The following is a 21,949-nucleotide window of genomic DNA, read 5'->3' on the forward strand; positions in this document are numbered from 1 at the left end:
TTTTTCTTCTTAAAAATATTCAGATGTCATTAAAAAAATAGGATATATAACTTGTGCTGGTTTATGGTAAACCATTCTTCTTGCAAATTAATCTGACTTCTAATTAATTTTTTTAAGTCAAATCAACACGATATTTAGATCGAACTGTTGATGACATCTGTAATGCAAGAAACGAAGCAAAACAAACAAAATATAACTACCAGTGTCATAACCTAACTTACAGCAAGCTGGCTATATTCACTACAAACTGAGTACACTTTTTTTACCTATTTAATTGGGTTTGTCTGCATGCTATGCGTAAAGGATGGACACATGCTAGCAGGATCATCGAAATCGATGCACAAGATGAACGAGACATTACAATTTTGTTTGCAATAATCAGTCCTAATGTTTTTATAATGATTTTGATACGTTACTTTCAAAGAATATTTGTTTCTCTTAGCACCATTAAAATTATAATAATGGGGTGCAATATTTTCTAATTAATTAGCAACATACCGAAATGAAACTGAAACTTTACATGGACTTAATTAAGGAGAAATGTTAAAACGTTGTCTAACTTAGCGATGAATTCCAACATGCAGGTGATAAAACCACTTGCTGACTACATCATTTTGCCGATGCACACGATCCTATCGCATGTATATAAAGTTCCGGTGTCATACGTTTCACATAGCTTTTGTAATGTACATGACCCATACATTAAAGAATTTCAAGGAAGTAGTCGGATAAATATATACCATATATACCATTATATTACCTTTAACGTAACGAAGACCTTATTTTCCCCTAGCTTTCAAAGAAGTCCGATGATAATATGATACAGTCAGTCAATCAACCTTTAAATATAGACACATACAAAACTTTGGTTAATGATAATTTTAAGGGTGTTGATGGTACCAACAGTTTCTGAATTTTGATCACGAACCTGTGAGTGGAGCAAGTGGGTACTGGTGAATTTACATACATCTCAAATGCCTCTCGAGTTGTATGTTTCATACATCTGAAAACAAATTTAGCATATTTGGTCAAGGTATGCTTGCGGGGCCTTTCACATCACAAGTGAAATAATTCCTTATATCAAAAAAGATTTTCCTTTTATTACATATTTTTCAACGCAAAAATCTTCGATTTCCATGGATTTTTCTCCATGATGTGACAATATGATTAACGGCTGTACTACTTCATCAATAAAACGAAGTTCCGAATTTAAAAATAAATAAATTAGAACACTGACGTTTTACAAATTTAGATTGTACATATGATAAATAATGTATCCTGTTAATTTAGATTGTACATATGATAGATAATGTATCTTGTTAATTAAAACATTTCTCGTGTAGATTGTCATCACTGTTGGGTTGGTATAATGTTGCTGTTGTTGTTGCTGTAGGGTTTTCAGCACATGATAGGCTATACATGGCGGCCAGTATAAATGGTGGAAGAAGAACCCGGGAAAACCTCGGCAAGAACCACCGGCCCACGAGAAGCTACTGACAAATTTTCTCGAGTACCCATATTGGCCGATCCCGAGACTCGAACCCACTCAGACAGGTGAGACGGCAATGATCCGTTACGGTGAGCGATTTAGACCACTCGGCCATTCGGGTCTCATGGGTATAATGTAGAAACTTGACAGAAAGGTCAACATAGATCAGAACGTAACAGCTTTAAACATATTTTGTTAAGGTTTGTGTTGCTTATTTGTTTAATTTTGCATTCAGACACGAATTTTTCCATGTTGGCTAGCTTGCTGTCCATTTCGGTAATAGAGGCCTCACCCAAATTTCGATTGTCACTTAATTCGTTATGCAAAAGACAATAGAAATGATTATGGATGTACGACGGTCACAGTTATTGCCTAATCAATCTTATTACTATATTTGTAATCAATATATTTTCTTAAAAATATGTACCGTTTGTCGCTGAGTGTAAAAGATATACTATACAGTATGGGTAACAGACAATATCGAATAACAACAACAGGTCGTGAATGTTCTTACAATGAAAATTTGCATAATTCACGTGGAAAGCAAAATAGGAAAACAGTTAACATTTGAATCCTGCCTTCTCATATTTGGAGTTCAGTTATATGCGTTCTCTTTGAGTATATAAACGGATGCTAGAGGGTCAACAGCCATAATACGTTCATAGAGCTATTCATCATGAGAGGGGGAGAGACGGGGGGGGGGGGGGAGACAGATAAACTGAAATAGGCCTAGATATGGAAATACAGGCCTGGATAGGATACATAAGTGTTCATATACTTTATAGATATTTAGAAATATAAAATGAGAAAGTCATAAGGGATGACAAGGAATATTACATTATTGGCGATATTAGAAATGATTTACTTAATGAACAGAAGAGCAAATACCTCTTTATAGTTTTGGAACGACTCATTTAGTAATGGAACCCACTAGAATAACAGCAAATTGAAAAACTCTTGCCGATCATATGACTACTCACACTCCAGAAAATGTTGCTAAGTTATATATCCCTAAGACTGGACTGAGTCATGACTATGCCATTCTCCTTACTCGAAAACATGCATCAAAAGTCCTTAAACATGTTCACAAATCAAATTCGTACATTTGTTTCAATATTTTAGCAATACGAACTGACGGATGGATTTTAAACAAATTCCATAGAATACTAAAACAAAGTTGGATTTTAGGCATATCAGTTGACTTGTGTTTGAATGTAATCAATCAACTCGTACCATTTAAAATGTATAGAATAAAATATGACCGTCATCCAGGCTCAAGTACTCCAAAACATTGGATGCAAAATTAAAATAGTGACTACTTGAATTCTGCAGGTAATAAAGAGTATAAAATCGAGAGAAATGAAGTGACAAATATGAGCAGAAAAGTTAAAAATACCTCTTATCAAAACGCTATTATGAAAATTAAGTTTACCTGTGTGGAATTTATATAATGAATAGCAGATAGAAAAACCACTAATAATAATTCATCAATTAACAACGATACTTATTTTACAACAACCTGTACCAATGTCAAATATTTTTAATTTCTTATTTCAAAATGTGGTCTCTAAGCTTGTAGAATCTAAAACTGTATCAGAAATCTCACGATTCAGTAGATTGTATGGTCAAAGGTAATCTGAAGATTACAGACTTTGAAAATCTGGAATATGTTTAACATTTGTCCTGCAATGATAGCAAGGCACTGACATTACCAAATACATACGAAATTATAAGACAGGCAGAGGGTTTCTAAATGCATCAGAATGTGTTATTACAGATATAGTCACATTCGTCTGTAATCAAAATTTGCACAACTGGCAAATGCCACCATTTCTAGAAAACAGCATAGGTAACAACACTCAACAAGAATGGACAAAAGATGTGGTAGAAAAATTTCGACTCTTTGTGTGTGTGTGTGTGTGTGTGTGTGTGTGTGTATATATATATATATATATATATATATATATATATTTGATTTGATTTGGAAATCATTATCAATTAAATATCAATTAAATCTGTTAATGTGGTACAGTTCAATACACTGTTGGATAATGGACACTTAGAAAGTGGCTGTAGGTGGACACGTTCCTGAAGCTAAAGGTGTAAGGTGTGACACAATACTTGGAAGCATTTTTTTGCTCTTCGTATAAATGCCCTTCCCCAGAAGGCTGGACATATCGCATGCGCGAATGACTAATATATTGACAGTGCTACTCTCTGATAAAGTAGCTGCAAAAATGAACTAAAAACAATGTTCAAATGTTATTAAAAGAGAATTCAAATGTGTGGAAGGAAAATGCCATGGTTATAATATTTAAACAAAATAAATGTTACATTATAATCACACAGGGCTGTATTTTTGATAAGCCAAAATGAAGCATAAAGTTTATGTCAGGTTAACTTTAGAAATGTTATTCAAAAGCAGGAAACCTAATAAAACTAAACCTAAAATCAATGACATCCATGAACTTTCAAATCATAAAAACAACGACATATCTATTTTGAAACCTTTTACAATATTCTGATAAAATTATATAGAATAATAACCTGGAACAAACAATCTTCTTGTATGCAAAGATTTTTATGGAAGATATCTCAGTTGAATGTAATAAAAGTCTTTTAGCTAATAGGACAGGGCCTGTCCACCTCATCCTGCCACCTGTAATATCATATGCTATATACACTTCATCATATTGCTTTTAGTTAATAAAATTGAGCCAATTCATCTCATCCTGCTACCTGTAATATCATAGGTCCTATTCACTTCATCCTGCTACCTGTAACATCGCAGGGCCTATCCACCACAGCCTGCTACTTGTTGCTAATAGTAGGCATATCGACCTTAACTTACTACTTGTGGCTAATATCATAAGGCCTATCCACCTCATCCTACTACTTGTAGTTAATAGCATAGGGCCTATTGTTCACCTCATCCCGCTACTTATAGTTAAAAAGCATAGGGCATATTTACCTCATCCGCTACTTGTAGTTAATAGCATTTCGCCAATCAACCTTATAATGGTGCTTTTAGTTAATAGCATAAGGCCTAACAACCTCATCCTCCCACTCTTAGTGACTATGATCGGGCCATTCCACTTCATCCTGCTACTTGTAGTTAGCAGTATAGGGCCTATCCACCTGAACCTATTACCTATAATATCATAGGACCTATCCACTTCATCCTGCTACCTGTACTATCATAGGGCTATTCCACCTCATCATGCTACTTTTAGGTAATAGCATAGGGCCTATTCACCTCATCCTGCTACCTTACCTTTAATATCATAGGGCTATCCACCACATCCGGCTAATTATTGTTATTAGCAGGCATATCCACCTCATCCAGTTAGTTGTAGTTAATAGCATAGAGGTTATCTACCTCATCCCCCTACTCGTAGTTAATACTAAAGGGCCTATCCACTTAATCCTGCTACCTGTAATATCAAAGGGCCTATCCACCTCATCATGCTGCTTTTAGTTAATAGCATAGGGCCTAATGACCTGATCCTTCTACCTGTAATATCATAGGGCCTATTCACCTCATCCTGCCACCTGCAATATAATCGGGCCTATCAACCTCATCATTCTGCTTTTAGTAAATTTAGTTAATAGTATAGGGCCTAATCACCTGATCCTTCTACCTGTAATATCATAGGGCCTATTCACCTCATCATTCTACTTGCAGTTAATAGTAGGCAGATCTACCTTATCCTACTACTTGTAGTTAATAGCATAGGGTCTATTTTCAACTCATCTCGCTACTTGAAGTTAATAGCATATCGCCTATCGACTTCATCATATTACATCTAGTTAATATGATGGGAACTATACACCCCATCCTGCAACTAATCTTCATGCAAATGTATGTTGTTACATATTATGCATGTCTTGGACATTGACAGTAGTTTCATCTACAAGTGTACATGCAAATTAGTATGGGTTTGTAACTTTGTGTACATGAATGTATATGTGTGTTTGCGTGTGCGTGTGTGACTGTACATATTCATGCATATATATGAGAGATGAGTAGTGATCGATTGCACTCTGTGTATATATATATATATATATATATATATATATATATATATATATATATATATATATATATATATATATATATATGTACGTATATCTTACAGGACCTCAAGGTAGATTAGTTCAATTAAGTAACTAACTGAGTTACCCTTTTTAAATAAACGACTTTGTTGTTTTTATTATTATTATTATTATTATTACACTCTGACAGCATTGTTCGTCATTTCCAAAACCTCAGTGAAGGTAAAGACTGCAACTTTACTTTGGACCTCAGCCAACAGACACACACTAAAATATATCTACGACCTAAATTCCTCAAATAAAAGTATATATATTTGATTTAATTTATATTTAATTTAATGTAATTGTTTGTTTGTTAGTTTAATTTTTTAAAATTCCATTATATGTTATTGTATTGTAATTTTATTTACGGGATTTGACATTGTCCAGAAATTTGATTTAGTAATAAACAACTAATAATAGAAAATTTGTATCTAATCTGATCTAGTTCCTGACCTTCATTCAGAACCAATAAGAGTTGTGGTAAACGACTTTTTATATTTTGTTTATTCTCTCTCAGAGTACAATTCATAAAGTGAAATCGAGGCCATACTTGGAGTACGTGACAATTAAAATGTATAAATTAGGCTTTTCCAGAGGATTGGCCCACATCTGGGCATCTGTTTTACGTTGTAGCTAGATTTATTATTGACGTTTTGAGAAAGAATAGTCATTAGTGCCTTAACACTTGAGAATTTAGAGTGTTTTATGTTGTGACCAGTTCTGGGCTAATTATTTTGTTTTCTTCAATTTATTTGGATTTCAAGTTTGTTTTCCCTGGAAATACTAGTGCTATAAATTTAAGCAGGATTCAAAATTTGGAGAAATTTTATTTTGTGATTCAACAAAGAACAGCTGACACATCAGTACGACACACACACACACATGTATGTGTGTGTGTGTGGTGTGGTGTGGTGTGTGTATGTGTGTGTATTGTAGTAAAATCGTATGACCAAGGAAATGTGTAACTAACGTATATGTCTGTCTTTGGCATATCTGACATATTAACGTTTCAAAGAGTATATGCTTCTTTTAGGCTAGATACACCATTCGGGCAGCAACACTATTAGATACAATAAGTCACAAGCAACAACATTAGATACGCCACCAATAACAATATTAGAAACACCATGCCAATAGTAACAATATTTAAAACGCAATAGCACCACAAACAATGTTAGAAACGCCATGTCACCAGACACAATATTACATCTTAAAAGGTGTCATCGCCTCTCGCGAGGAAGCTTTGACTCTTAATTCGCCGTGAAACAGTTTATGATGATTGTACTTAGTATTTATATTTCCCACTTTAATTTCCTTGAAATGCAGTTAAGAATGTTAAAACATTTTGTTTCAGATTTGTTAGAACATACTTGTTGCTGAAGTAAGAAGAATCACATAAAATCACACGTTGTATTTTTGGACGCGATAAATCGTCCACAATCCAAATGGATTACCAAGATTTGAAAAATACAGCGAAAACCACATACATAGTTTTAAACCTATCAGAGGTAGTTAAAGTTACAAAACTGATTTCCAGCGTTTAGACTAAATCAAGTTCGTCGTCAGAGGTAGAAGCAAGTTAGCAAAGTAATGCAAATACGTGGCATATAATTTGAGAGATAACCTGGAACATTTACATAACTGAATATCAGTAGAAATACAAAATGTTTAAAATATTGAATAATTACATAAATCAGATAAACCACTTATGCTAATGTGAAAGACACCCACCCACAAACAACGACACATATTATGTATTTAACGGATATAGATGTATATACATATTTCAACATTGATATCACAAACATCATTAACAAGAATATTCGTCATCACTCAAAAACTCACTGGGTCCCATGGAAATCAATGTCTTGTGTACAAACTTTGAAAACTTCCAGTAATCGCAAACTCAATCCAAACATTCTGGCACGCGCACTATCTTGAGAATTTGCTGAAAAATGTTTTCTTCTTTATTTTTTGTTTCAAATAACTGTATTCTAACCCGATTTATAGCAATAAATAAATAAAAGAACCAAAGCAAACTAAAATAAAGCCTATATTTTATCAAGCCTAAATTTAATCATCTGTGTTAAAGGTATCAGTCAATTATGGATAAATAAGATATTGTTATGGAAAATATTTAGAAGCATCATAAATACTCATAGAAAATAAGAAAGGGCGTATAAATAACATTACAAAAACGTGAAGAGGGTTGAAATACCATAATAAAGACTGCAAGACTATGGTAATAATTCAGCTTACGGACACATGGTGGCCGAGTGGTCCAAAGCTTTCGCCTTCACCAATCATTGCCACCTTACCTCTGTTCGCGTGGATTCGAGACTCTGTTCGGCCAGCATGGGTTTACTGTCTGCAATGTGTAGCTTATCTTGCGCTGAGAAAAAGCGTTGAACCAAAAACAAATGAAACAGCAACAACGATCAAATTTAAAATCAAAGTATAATAACATTTAAAGTCAAACATCACGTAAGCCTGAACAGTATGAAGCATGGAATTGGAATATTTCCTTGCATGGTTTACGACAAAAATAATTTGAACGCACATTCAAGTGGCGTACGATAATTGTATTTTATAGGTTACAGAAGCAGAAATAAAGATATAGCCTTTACGAAATACGACAAAAGTACAGTTTGATCGCAAATAGACAAGACCAATTAAAATGTGCTTAAATTCATAATTTAATATCATTCATTCTCTATTATTTATGTGAAAAAGAGTATGGTATATGTTTAGAAATAGTATTAAATATCACCTGCCACTGAAGTACAGTTTCATTTATCCAAATGTCTACAAACTCCTAAAGTTATCTGACGGAACATTTGTCATATTAAGAGCAAGATACCGTTAAATAATTATATACAATCTCCCAAGTGACAGTACTTCAGATTAATATCTAGCATACATCCTTGCCCAACACTCACTGCGTCACTTGCATATTGTAGAGTTTCAGAACTCAATGACAGAACACGACGACATGCCATTTGGATGATATGATCCCTGCACTCAGATAAAGAGCTATCAAAACGTAGAGAACTTGATGATCATGTGACCTAACCATGGCGGAGATTACACAAGCTATATAACACCACCGCTATCAAGACTTTCAAACACCAAAAAAAAATGAGATGATTTAAAACTGTTGACTGGCTGGTTCGTCTTTTGGTGCAGTAATAAACGGACAGGTGTTGCAGCAGTCGTAGCTGCTGAAGCAGACTTGGAGGAGTATGCACATTGGAATATAATAGCACCAGCAGATGCTGTACCAACCGAAACAGAATGGCAGAAGCAGCTCATCCACAATATGATAATCCTAAACTAAGGTCAGTCAATCCTGATTTTTTCTTCTAGCCTTTTTAAGTTATCTTTGATCGGCATGTTTCGATTGCTGTGTTGTGCACTGGTTTTACGGCCAGTATAAACTTCATTAAAGAACAACACAGCTGCAGGAAATATAATCAGAGGCTGCATTGACGAAAACCGTAATGTACCTGTGAGAAACATGTTTATTACACTAGAATGTATTTCTGGTATAGGGTGTAGCGTTATAGCAATTTCGAAATCGAGTCAATGTCTTTCGATGTTAAATAGAAGGTGTAAATCACTCCGCAATGCGAAGTAACCTCGTTTCCTATTCAACACACCCATTTTGCATATATTATGTGAGACGCATATGAAATTTTGCTTATGTCAATTAGGTTCAAACTTTTCATTGCTAAATCGGGTGAGCTGGGTAAATGCTAAAGATAGAGAAAAGACTTTAAAATTTACTATCAAACAAAACTGAATCTGAAAGCTGTATTGTATACAACTTTCCAGATGGAGACGACCTCATTGAACAACATTCTACCAGGAAAATCAATACCGTTATTCAGCCCTTAACTTTGCGTGGGCGTTGTAATAGCACTTCTACATGTTCTAGAAATTGATATATTTGTATCGCAAAATATATTGACAAGAAAGTAAATGGTAGTTTTTGTTCAATAATTAGTTATTTAATTAATGCAATTATATAATGATAATATGATACGTGTGGAGATGGTGGTGATGATGATGAAGAGATGGATACATACATATCCTAATGTGAAATTACCGTAAAGTTGTTTTTTAAAAGACAATTGTTTTTTTTTTTTCAAAAGTATCTATGAAAGAATTTGAGAGATCCTGAAGACTATTTGTGCTGTAAAACACCATTTCTTAAATATCAACAAAATAATTGGTTAACATTAAATTTAAAACAATTATTAGTGAGTGAATATGTATATATTCGATAACCAATAAATTAAAAGACAAATCAAATGCTTGAGGGAAATTAACGAATAATGATAATTATATTAGCAAAGTCTGTATTGTTTTTGTTGTTCTTACAGCTGATGCTATTACTATTAGTGAAACAAATAATAATTTTACAAAACATAATACTAATAATATTAATAATAATAGTTCATCCAGAACGACAGAACTGTGCTTTATTTAAGGCGAAAAATAAAAACTAAATACAACAACATAAACTATATTGTATTCTATAGTATATCATACTGATATTTGTCGACAATTTTGAAAGTGACATAATGCGCTCAATAAAGTAACTAAATATAATACTGCATACGATCTAATAAGGAATTGATTGAACTTGAAATGAAATCAGATTATTATGTTTACAATGTTATAAATGTGGCAATCATGTTTTGGCATCAACCAGGAGTTCACGACACACTTATAATTGAAGCCATTTTAAAAACTTTTACAAAACCTTATTCCCAAATAGATATAATATTTCTAGATAAATATCGTACATTTGCTAAACAAACAAACAAAATAAGCAAATAATCTTTATAAATTCCGACAAATTTTAATTTTTTCTATGAGCTATTTAACAACACACTGCAAAGGCGGCACTGCATGCATTACCTTTATTCCCGTATCCGTTGTGTCCGGAATAGCAAGGGCTAAAATCTACACTGCAAATCTTGATTTTCACAGACGAAAATGTAAGTAGGTATAGTCACCAAATGTAGATTAATATTTTGGTCCCTTGGAGCTGTAGAACAGATTTTGCATTTTGGGAAACGTCTGTAACTGCGCCGTCGCTTATATATAAATAAATAAATTTATATATATATATATATATATATATATATATATATATATATATATATATATACATATATAAGTTTACACGTTTAAACTTTATTCCATGCCAATGCCTTAATTGGTTAATTGTGCATATAGTCAGCATTGTCACCGCAGTCGTTGCCATGATAACCTGGTCAGTTTTTAGGTGAGAGTCGGATAATAGTTCAACGCGTTTCAGGTCTCGTAATTGTTAATTTAATTTTACCCAACATTTAATTTCAGTTTTAACGACATGATAAGGCACGCGCTAAGATAAGAATAGTAGTTCCAAGCCATATCAGTGGATTCTTTGACTAGGAACATATAAAAACCTAAATCATTGTTTCTGTTTTTTTTTTTGGATTCAAGTTTCTTTTTCCTTAATTGTGCTTCGTTTCCTGTTTTGTTTTGTTTCGTTTTGTTTATCAGGACATTCGTCCTAATAGAACAATAAAAATGTAGACCTTGCATAAATCATCTGACCCTACAAAAGGCGACTTAAAGAATAAATTTTAGGAACTCATTTTGCAATAAAATAATATTAATATTACTGGTAATAATAATTGCAGCAGCAACAACAACAACATCAATAATAATAATAATAATAATAATAATAATAATACTTTATTCAGTAATTTAGTCTACCAGCCCATATTATAAAATAAAATACAAATAAATAGAATGCGTGCCATGGTTTAAAGAAGTTAAATATGGTGTTCATCATGAATAGAGATACATAGTATCCAATAATCCGTGTATTATTTTATAAATATGTTACTACCTCTAAGTATATTATTCACTTTGTGGATAAGGTGTTGTACAATCTAGGGTAAACTAAACATTTATTCAGCTTTTTTTACTGACTACTTCATTTAGTTGACCTGCCATGAACGTTGGATATTACTAGGTGATCTTTCAATCCTTTCATGTTTTGATGAAACAATGCGAGGTGCTTTCTGAATGATTTTGTGTACGTGTCTTCGTTTATTTAACTATTTCAGCCCCAATTTGTGCCTACGCGTCTTGTGTCGTTTGGAAAGTGAACGAAGCGACTCGTCATAATTAATGCACCACGAAAACTGCTGAGCTTTATTTCGAAACATTTTGCACTTACTATGAAGCCATTACTTCGAAATCGTGAGGAGGGGTACATATGCATTTTAACCATAGAGGAGGGTTATTTATCCATTTTAATTATAGGAGAGGGGTTTATATCAATTTTAGCTCGAGCGGACGAGTATACATGTAAATTTAATCAATCTTATTTAGGCAATCTATTCTTCAACAGGTTTTTAAACATAACAGGGGTGTAATTCTGTAAAAGATAATTATATTGAAACTGTTAAAAAGCTATATCTCTAATGACAACTTGGTTAGAGAAGAGATACATAATTACTTCACGTTTACCTTGCCTTGAAATTCAGAATTTTCATATTCAAACACTTTGTATGTTAAGGACGAATGTGTTATAAATAATGTTGTGTTATGCAACATTATTGACAATATAGTAACGTGCAACAAGGAGAATCAATGCTTTTCTTTGCAAATGTTTCATTACTTCGCATATTATTATCGTTTCAATTTTGAAAGTTATGGTCGACATTTTAATCTCTTCTCAGGAGAACTTAATTATTTTTCTCCTGATCCAAAAACACGCCACAGCAATGAATATTAAGTATTACATACCTATCAATTTTGATTATTTTCCTTGAACTTTATGCCAACCATAACTCGACAATATTTTAATTTTGACATATTTTGTCATTATATATATGAACATATTAAATACTCATCCAGCAAAAAAGGGTATATTTTCTATGGATTTGGTACTCTGGTCAGCAAGGTTAAGTTCGTGATAAATTCTTTTGTCGCTTATGGTTCTTTTCATTACGAAATAGTAGGTTTCAATATTTTGTTTTCATTTTTGAGCAAGAAATATAAAATATTCGTTGATTACCTTCCTTGCCCCTATATCCTGAGAACAAAAAGCAACCCACAGACAACGTTAAATTGGATAACTTGTATGACCTATGAAAACATTTTTTTAAAAATTTGACCATAAGTAACTTTAAATGAAATCAATTACTTTCTAAACAAACAAAAATAAAACAACGGGGAAAGCGTTGGACTGCGCATTAATGTTTCTAATGCAAGGAAGTTAGCTGAGGAAATCTTGCTTGTGGGCCTTATTGTCAGTGGTAATCGTTTCTGAAAAGATATACTACTTACGATGAAAATATTAAAAACTGAACACATTAGCATATTTACAAAACTATTGGTAGAAACCTAAAAAGAATTTTTTTAAATAATCTATTTTGATAGTGTTTTTTATTTACGGTTTGGCACGTCACTATCGTACGAGAAGGTGCTTTTACGCCAGCGTAGTTAGGTATCCTCAAAATTATGTCACAATTTCTGTATCAATAATATGTATATAGATAGAGAGGTAGATAGATAGATGAAAGAGTAGATACTTAATACATGGAGTTCATAATGCAAATCTTGATTTCGATACATTTATGGTCCCGGTTTCTTCAGATTTTGGTCGAGTCTATAACAAACTTTAAATCTGATATCAGAGACGTATAGAAATATCCATTTAATATTTGTTCTCATATGATTCCATAATGAATCACTCATACAAGGACATTGCTGATAATATGCTTAATTTTGTACAACATTTAAGTTGTCCAAAAAAGCATTCTTGTAATCATTTTGATCCACATTACATAAAACAACGCTATTTACTTAGAACTTTCACGGAAATACTTTTATAATACAGAATGCAGGGATTTGCTTTTTCTCGTAGCATTTTTATTCATGTTTCCACTCATAATTCATGATCAAAGCTTCTGGCTGCATTTTTCTAATTCCGGCATCAATTAATAATTCTTAACCAAGGCTTTTTGCTGCTTTCTTCAAATCGTGGCATCCATTCATAATTCATAATCAAAGCTTCTTGCTGCACTCTTCAAATCTTGGAAAAGGTTTACGTACGTTCAGGTACATTTGATCGACTAAAGAGAAAAAAAAATTACAAGATCTTTTCTCTTAACGTTCTGATGCATTATTTGATATTTCAACACCTATCATTGTTCCTAATGCCAATTTACATACGGCAGTCGAAGGATTTAAGTGTTCCACGTAGATGAAGTATTAAACTGGAGAAACTATATTGAAACCCAACTCTGAACGCTTATCCACAGTATAAAAGGACTAGCTCTATAACCTTTGTAGAACATGCTGAAGGAAGAACTATATTAACTTTGTAAAAAGTAGAAGGAAAAACTCTATCAGCTTTGTAAAACATTGAAGGAAAAACTCTATTAACTTTGTAAAACATTGAAGGAAGAACTCTATTAACTTTGTAAACCACTGAAGGAAGAATTCTATTAACTTTTGTACAACGTTAAAGGAAGAACTCTATTAATTTTGTAAAATACTGAAAGAGGAACTTTTTAACTGTATACAATATTGAAAGAAAAACTCTTTTAACTTTGTAAAACATTGAAGGAGGATCTCTATTAACTTTGTAAAAACTGGGAAGGAAGAGCTGTATTAACTCGGTAAAATATTGAAGGAAGAACTCTATTAACTTTGCATACCACTGAAGGCAGAACTCTATTAACTTTGTAAAACGTTGAAGGAAGAACGCTATTGACTTTATAAAACATTGAAAAAAAGAACTGTTAGCTTTGTTAAACATTGAAGGACGAACTCTATCAGATTTATAAACTATTGAGGAAAGAACGTTTTAACTTTGTCATTCGTTGAAGGTAGACCTCTATCAACTTTGTAAAACATTGAAAGAAGAACTTTTAACTTTGTAAAACATTGAAGGAAGAACTCTATCAACTATGTAAAACATTGAAGGAAGAACTATATTAACTTTGTATAACACTGAAGGAAAAACTATATTAAGTTTGTAAAACATTGGAGGAAAAACTCTATTAAATGTGTAAAACATTGAAGAAAGAACTTTTAATTTTGTAAAACATTGTAGGAAAAACTCTTACAACTCTGTAAAACATTCAAGAAAGAACTATATTAACTTTGTAAAACATTGAAGGAAGAACTCTATCAACTTTATAAAACACTGAAGGAAGAACGCTATTAACCTTGTCAATCGTTGAAGGAAGAACTCTATTAACTTTGTTACATATTGACAGAAGAACTCTGTCAAGTTTGTAAAACATTGAAGGAAGAACTCTATCAAGTTTGTGAAACATTGAAGGAAGAACTCTATCAAGTTTATTAAACATTGAAGGAAGAACTCTATTACATTTGTAAAACATTAAAGAAAGAACTCTATTAAGTTTGTAAAGCATTGAAAGAAGACCTCTATTAACTTTGTAAAACATTGTAGGAAATATTCTATTACTTTGCAAAACAGTGAAGGAAAAACTCTATTAAGTTTGTAAAACATTGAAGGAAGAACTCTATCAACTTCATAACACACTGAAGGAAGAACTCTATCAACTTTGTACAACACTGAAGGATGAACTATATTAACCCTGTAAAGCATTGAAGGAAGAACTCTATTAAATTTGTAAAATATTGAAGAAAGAACTCTATTAAGTTTGTAAAACATTATAGGAAGAACTCTATTAAGTTTGCAAAACATTGAAAGAAGACCTCTATTAACTTTGTTAAACATTGTAGGAAGAATTCTATTAACTTTGTAAAACATTGAAGGAAAAACTCTGTTAAGTTTGTAAAACATTGTAGGAAAAACTCTATTAAGTTTGTAAAACATTGACGGATTAACTATATTAACTTTATAAAACGTTGAAGGAAGAACTCTATCAAGTTTGTAAAACATTGTAGGAAGAACTCTATCAACTTTGGAAACCAATGAAAGGAGAACTTTTAATTTTGTATAACACTAAAGGAAGAACTCTATCGGTTTTGTAAAACATTGAGGGAAGAACTCTATCAACTTTGTAGAACATTGAAGGAAGAACTCTATCAACTTTGTAAAACACTGAAGGATTAACTCTATTAACTTTGTAAAACGTTGAAGCAAGAACTCTATCAACTTTGTAAAACATTGAAAGAAGAACTTTTAACTTTGTAAAATGCTGAAGGCAGAACTGTAACAACTTTGTATAACATTGAAGGAAGAACTATATTAACTTTGTAAAACATTGAAGGATGAACTTTGTAAACGTTGCAAACAATATCGAAGGGTGAAGTAGCACCTCCGCATCTTGTTTCGCTGAGGAAGGAAATGGTAGAACTTGTCATCGTTATCAATTAATATAAGTTTCACACGTAACATGTATATGGGATAGAAACTGAGATAAAACGCCTGCAGAATTCTCTTTGTCACTATAAGACCTAAAGCAAGATTTGGTAATACAATTTGCACTACATTTTGCCCCACAACTGATAAACATAGATTTGCATATTCATCTTTGCCATTTAAATATTTTTTTTGTTGCATTTTTAAGTCAAGGACTTTTGTTCCTATGCTTGCCAAACATTTATTATTTGTTTCCAATAAAAATGCGCTGTTTTCTTTTTCGACAGTTGAAACAATAAATCTGCAAGGTTATTTATATAACAACATTCCTGTTCAAAACTATTTGTTCGGGAATTCCATGGCAAGAGATGTATTTTCAACTACTTACGAAGTTACACTATTCTTTACTTTGTTAACGATTGTCTTATCAACAGCAAGATCAGACATATGTTTGATAACAGTATGTTAGCTACGGATATATATTAAAATAATATGACCACTTTGTTATTTATACAGCAATAACTCAATAAATACCAACGAAGTTTACTCCATTCCGTCAAGAGATCAAGAGAGCGAGATCAAGAAACAAAGATTAAGAGAGAGAGAGGGAGGAGCAAAAACCTCTGAATTTCTAAATTAACAGAAATTGAACTTGTATTGTACTAGGTACGAAAACTTAGAATGAATATATGTTTTAGGTGGTATGGTCCAGCTATATATTTCAAAGGTAACTAATGTATTTGAGAGAGAGAGAGAGAGAGAGAGAGAGAGAGAAATATTGTTGTGGACGATAGTGCATTTCACACATTAACTCAAAGGATATAGGAACACGTTGCATATATGGATCAACATGTGTCTTCGCCACCAGTGAGAGAAAGCTCGATTTATCAATTATCTGCATATTACTGTAAAACGAATGATATTCAATTCTAATAAAAACAGCTATTGAAACAAGATTCCAAAGTTTATTATAATTATTTCATGAAAGTGGACCCAAAACTAAGAAATTACAAAAGGATAAATTTGTATACATTATAGTGACGTCTTATCTTGCTTAACCTAGTTGGGTAATCTCTTGTCTTGCCAACTACTCGTCATAGCTTTCTATTTCCCCATTACAACTGGGCAAGCACTTGTCTGACCAGCCGATAGTGATATCTTCCTATTTGCATAACTTGTCTTGATAATCAAGAGTGATATATTTCCCAAAGGCATTAGGGCGGGCTTGTGTCTGGCCACCCGACAATGGTATCTTCCAATCTGCCCAGCCCAGTTTGGCAAGTTCTTGTCTGGCCACCCGAAAGTGACGTCTTTCTATTTGCCTTATCCAGCTGGGGAAGCTCATGCATAGCCACTGAACATTGATATTTTCTAATTTGCTCAAACCAGCTGGACAAGTTCTTGTCAGGCCACACGATAATATCTTTTTATTGACTAACCAAGCTGGGCAAGATCTTGTCTGGCCACCCGATATAAATATATTCCTATTTGTTCCAACCGAACAGGAAAGCTCTTGTCCAGCCACCCGATAATGATAGCTTCTTCTTTGTTCAACCTAGTTTGGCAGATTTTTGTTTGACTAACCGATACTTATATATTCATAATTGCTCAGCTCAGTTTTGCATCCTATTGTCTGGTTATGCGATTGTGATATCTTCATTTTTGTTAAAACTAGTTGTGTAAATTCTCGTCTGGCCACCCGATAGTAATAGCTTCCTATTTGCTAAGCCCAGTTTGGCAAGCTATTGTCTGGCTACCCGATAGTTATATTTTCATATTTGTTCAGTCAGTTGCCTGGTCACGATATTTTCTAAACCCAGTTGGGCTAGCTCTTGTCTGGCCATCCAAATATGTAATGATTCTCACCTAGATGGCAATTGAAATAGTTCGCGATACAGTGAAAGTTCAGGTATGCCAAAGTTGACTGACAGTTGACACACTCATCCGAGTGGTCATTTTGTGGTCGAATATTACTTGTTATAAATGCTATATGTGTTTGCATAGGTCAGCTTAATACGTACATATATTATTGTAACTTTAATTCTGTGGGTAACTTATGCAAACACACACTGCCAAAAGTTTGAGTTTATGATATGGCCCTATGTCGTACACTTTCAGAATAGAGTTAGTTATTTTTTTACAAATTCGAAACGTTATCAGCTGACTTTGACATCTCGTTTAACGTAATCAGTCTTCGTCTTGCGACCGTTGAAGATCCAATGAACAGATATCATATATATATATATATATATATATATATATATATATATATATATATATATATATATATATATATATATATATATATATATACACACACACATATATATACATACACATATATATACATACACACACACACACAGACACACACATATATATATATATATATATATATATATATATATATATATATATATATATATATATATATATGTGTGTGTGTGTGTGTCTGTGTGTGTGTGTGTGTGTATGTATATATATATATGTGTATGTATATATATGTGTGTGTATATATATATATATATATATATATATATATATATATATATATATATATATATATATATATATTCCGCTTTATGTAATTCGACATTTAATCACTATGCTTGATTATTGAGTAGTTTCTCATTCGCTCTCTTTCTCGACTTCTGTGTGTCTTTTTATTGACATTTCTACTGCAACTAGCCACCATCGCGTGAATGTTCTCTTTGATTAACTAAGCGGTCTATTTTATGCAATTTAAAACAGCCTTCATTATAAACATAAGATATGGCTAGTCAGCTAATTCCTAGGCTGTCTTTTTGAAGGTTCATATACTTACTGTGCAAAATGCATTCTTTGTTATTTCAATACAAGATTGTTGTACGAAAGTGAATGTCTCTTGTTTCTCACAGAGAAACAACTGTTTTAATTTTGTGGCTTCCACAAAGCCACGAATTTCAGGCCCCTTCGATAAAGACAATAGTATCCAACTACCTTACAGAGAATATGAACTTAAGAACTGGAAAGAATGTAAGTACCTGCATATCCTCGAATGCTGATGCTTACGGAACTTAAACAGTCTGTGGTATTCTTCGGTCAGGATTTCTGAATTCCCTAATATTTTATAACATATTACACTTTCAAAGAAAAAATCGTTCCCGAATAATCTAATTGTTTTTTCTTCTTAAAAAAAGAATTATTTTTTTGGGTGGGGTGGGGTGGGGGGTGGGGGGGAATATAGTTCCACACGTATAACTGACAGAAACTGAACAAATATTAAGCTGATATTAAAGATCTATAAGCAGTTGTTCAAACTTTATTGTTTTTTTTAACCTAATATTTCATATTTGAAAGCCAGAAATTAAGACTGTATTGGAACTATTTTAATATGAAGGTTGAAACTCAATTGGACTTAACAGCTCAAAATCCAAGTATTTTTCCGAGCAATATATTATAAGGTTTGCTACAGAGCTTTTAATATTTGGGACTGGATTGACTGTCGGCTTTACTTTAAATCTGCGTGATGCAATGGACATTTCCATCAATGTAGCACTTGGCACTTAACGCAATAAAATATAAGCTTCCACACACTTTCCCATAAGTGCAAAAGGTTAATATTCTTGTAATTTCATTTTGGTTGCCAATTACAAGCTAAACTGCTTTTTCATCAGCACAAATGTGTATCTGTCATTTGATATTATCTGTACATACATACATACTTACACCGGGGTACATTTCCTTGCTGACGGAATCATGTGTTTCGTCTTTTTCCAAGAGTAGAATACTCTTTATTTCTCAGTAATTCTCTATTTCTCATGTATTAAATATCTCAGCAAAGTTTTGTGCAATGTAAAAGTAAACAAGTAGATAGTATTGTTTTGCAAATATCTTAAAATACGTGGGAGTCTCTTCATTAATCTAGAAAGTTCTATATCTACTAAATCAACCTTATATGGTATCATGACAAACTATCGCCGCGATTTCTACAAAATGTGTCCAAATCTTTCTTTAACTCTCTTACCTCTATGACCCTCTTCTACTACATAAAGTGGGGGACTTTTAATTTTAACATCTTATCTCTGTAATGTAGTATTTTAATTAAACATTCTTTATATTATATAATTTATTTCACCACAAAGATATGAATTAAATAACATTATACATTTATATATTGTCCATTGGTTTATTATCAGTTGCGGATGATGTTGAATTCCTCTTATAGTATATTGTATTTCAAATGGCTACCATAGGGTATTATCATCATCAACATAATTCTAATAAACAGTCAGTAGAATCAGTATTAGGGATAGAATTACCCCAGTAAGAGTGTTTAGAATCACCATTGCTTGGGCATGTCTTCTTGCGCCTGCTGTTATTGTTTGCCATTACTTGTTTCGCAAAATGTAACCTTTCTTATTTGATGATTTTGATAGATACATTAACCTATTAGGTCAGTTATAGATACAGCCTTAGTCATTGGTTCAATTGTAGATACATCCTTAGGTATTGTTTCATTCATAAATGCAATCTTAGGTATTGGGTCAGTTATATATATAACCGTATGCATTAGTTTAATTAATGATACAATCTTCATCATTTTTTCAGTTATACATACAACCTTAGACATTGGTTCAGTTGTAGATACATCATTAGGTATCGTTTCATTTATAAATGCAATCTTTGGTATTGGTACAGTTATGGATAATAGTTTAGGCAGTAATTCATACGTCACCTTTTCAGCAAATACATTAGTGACCTTTTCAACTAATATCTTAACAACCTTTTTCATACAAACATTCGCTCTCGTATTCTCTATATATTATTGTGGATGCCTCAGTGTACTTCCATACATCAAGCAGTATAAAGAGTATACGGATATCATAAATAGTACATAGAAAGCAGGATAAAGAGGAGTTTCCGGATATCATAAATAGTACATATAAAAGCAGTATAAAGAGGAGTATACGGATATCATAAATAGTACATATGAAAGCAGTATAAAGAGGAGTATACGATATCATAAATAGTACATATGAAAGCAGTATAAAGAGTATACGGATATCATAAATAGTACATATAAAGCAGTATCTAGTAGTTTAGTTAACAGAGACGCCAATGAGCAAATGTTTTGATATTTGTATTTCATATTAATTTTAATTTTACACTTTTTCTTAGGGGTAGTACAGAAAAGTTGTTAAAAAATGTTATATCGAGAAGTATAGATAGGTAAATTGGTATTTGTGGTTGATAATATTTAAGAAATGTAAATTCTGTCAGAGGCCTGAACGAATCATAATTTTTCACGGAATAGAAATGAAGTCATTCACCAAAAAAAAACCCATTCATTTGTATTATTGAGTAGATGAACTATACAAAACCTTATTCATTTATTGCGAAGGAAAAATACAATAGAAGACAGTGTCGTGTGTCTTACCTCTAATTTATAACCTTATTTTATTTGTAGGATTCTATATAAACATATAAACATACACCTACAAAACAACATGATTAGTTTAAAAGGAAGACATGATACACATACAAGACATCAATGGCGTATAAAGCTGGGTTTCAGTCAACGTCATAGGCTTCCATTATTACATCCCTTTAAATCAGTGTCCACCAACTTTTGATGACCCTGCCATAATAAATTTATATGAAGAAAATTGAAAATGCAAGTGATTTTATGTATTCCATCCATTTTAAAACAATAAGATAATTTAGTGTATAGCCAATAGTATATGCAACATACTTCGTATTCCTACGGTCTGAATATTCAATACAATACCGTTTAAAAGTCATTTTGGCCTTCAGCCCATAATGCAAAAATATATTCATATAAAGAAAGAACATCTGAACGAAATACCTTTAAATAACTTACAAACAAATAAAGTCTACTTTTGTTTATGCTTTTGCAATATTTGACACACACATTTTGATATACAAGTGACACCAGTATTTTAATTGTTTTAAAGTGCACTGATCATACCGAGAAATGTTTATAA

General features: G+C 32.4%; 1 protein-coding gene and 1 long non-coding RNA gene across 29 annotated transcripts in view; one reads left to right on the plus strand and one right to left on the minus strand.

Moving 5' to 3' along the window:
* Window positions 1-21,949, minus strand: part of LOC149805671 (uncharacterized) — a 92,617-nt gene that overhangs the window by 17,261 nt on the left and 53,407 nt on the right. For 3 of the 28 annotated variants that reach the window (XR_016419747.1, XR_016419752.1, XR_016419750.1), the window contains one exon: window positions 929-1,003. The exons of 21 other annotated variants lie outside the window; for them this stretch is intronic. This is a non-coding gene — a long non-coding RNA (uncharacterized LOC149805671). Of the gene's footprint in view, window positions 1-928; window positions 1,004-7,905; window positions 7,980-10,513; window positions 10,693-21,486; window positions 21,583-21,949 lie in introns of all 28 variants that reach the window. 4 more of the 28 variants (XR_016419749.1, XR_016419751.1, XR_016419754.1 and 1 more) reach the window with 4 other exon arrangements.
* The window catches only part of LOC149805672 (sprouty-related, EVH1 domain-containing protein 2-like), a 175,579-nt gene continuing 162,349 nt past the window's right edge, over window positions 8,720-21,949 (plus strand). The window contains exon 1 of the mRNA XM_089950322.1: window positions 8,720-8,925. Within this exon, the coding sequence (XP_089806448.1) occupies window positions 8,882-8,925 (44 nt within the window). The 5' untranslated portion in view covers window positions 8,720-8,881. The remainder of the gene's footprint in view (window positions 8,926-21,949) is intronic.

Source organism: Sinohyriopsis cumingii, chromosome 2 (genome assembly GCF_028554795.1).
Source record: "Sinohyriopsis cumingii isolate HCF-2022 chromosome 2, ASM2855479v2, whole genome shotgun sequence".
NCBI classification, from domain to species: domain Eukaryota; kingdom Metazoa; phylum Mollusca; class Bivalvia; order Unionida; family Unionidae; genus Sinohyriopsis; species Sinohyriopsis cumingii.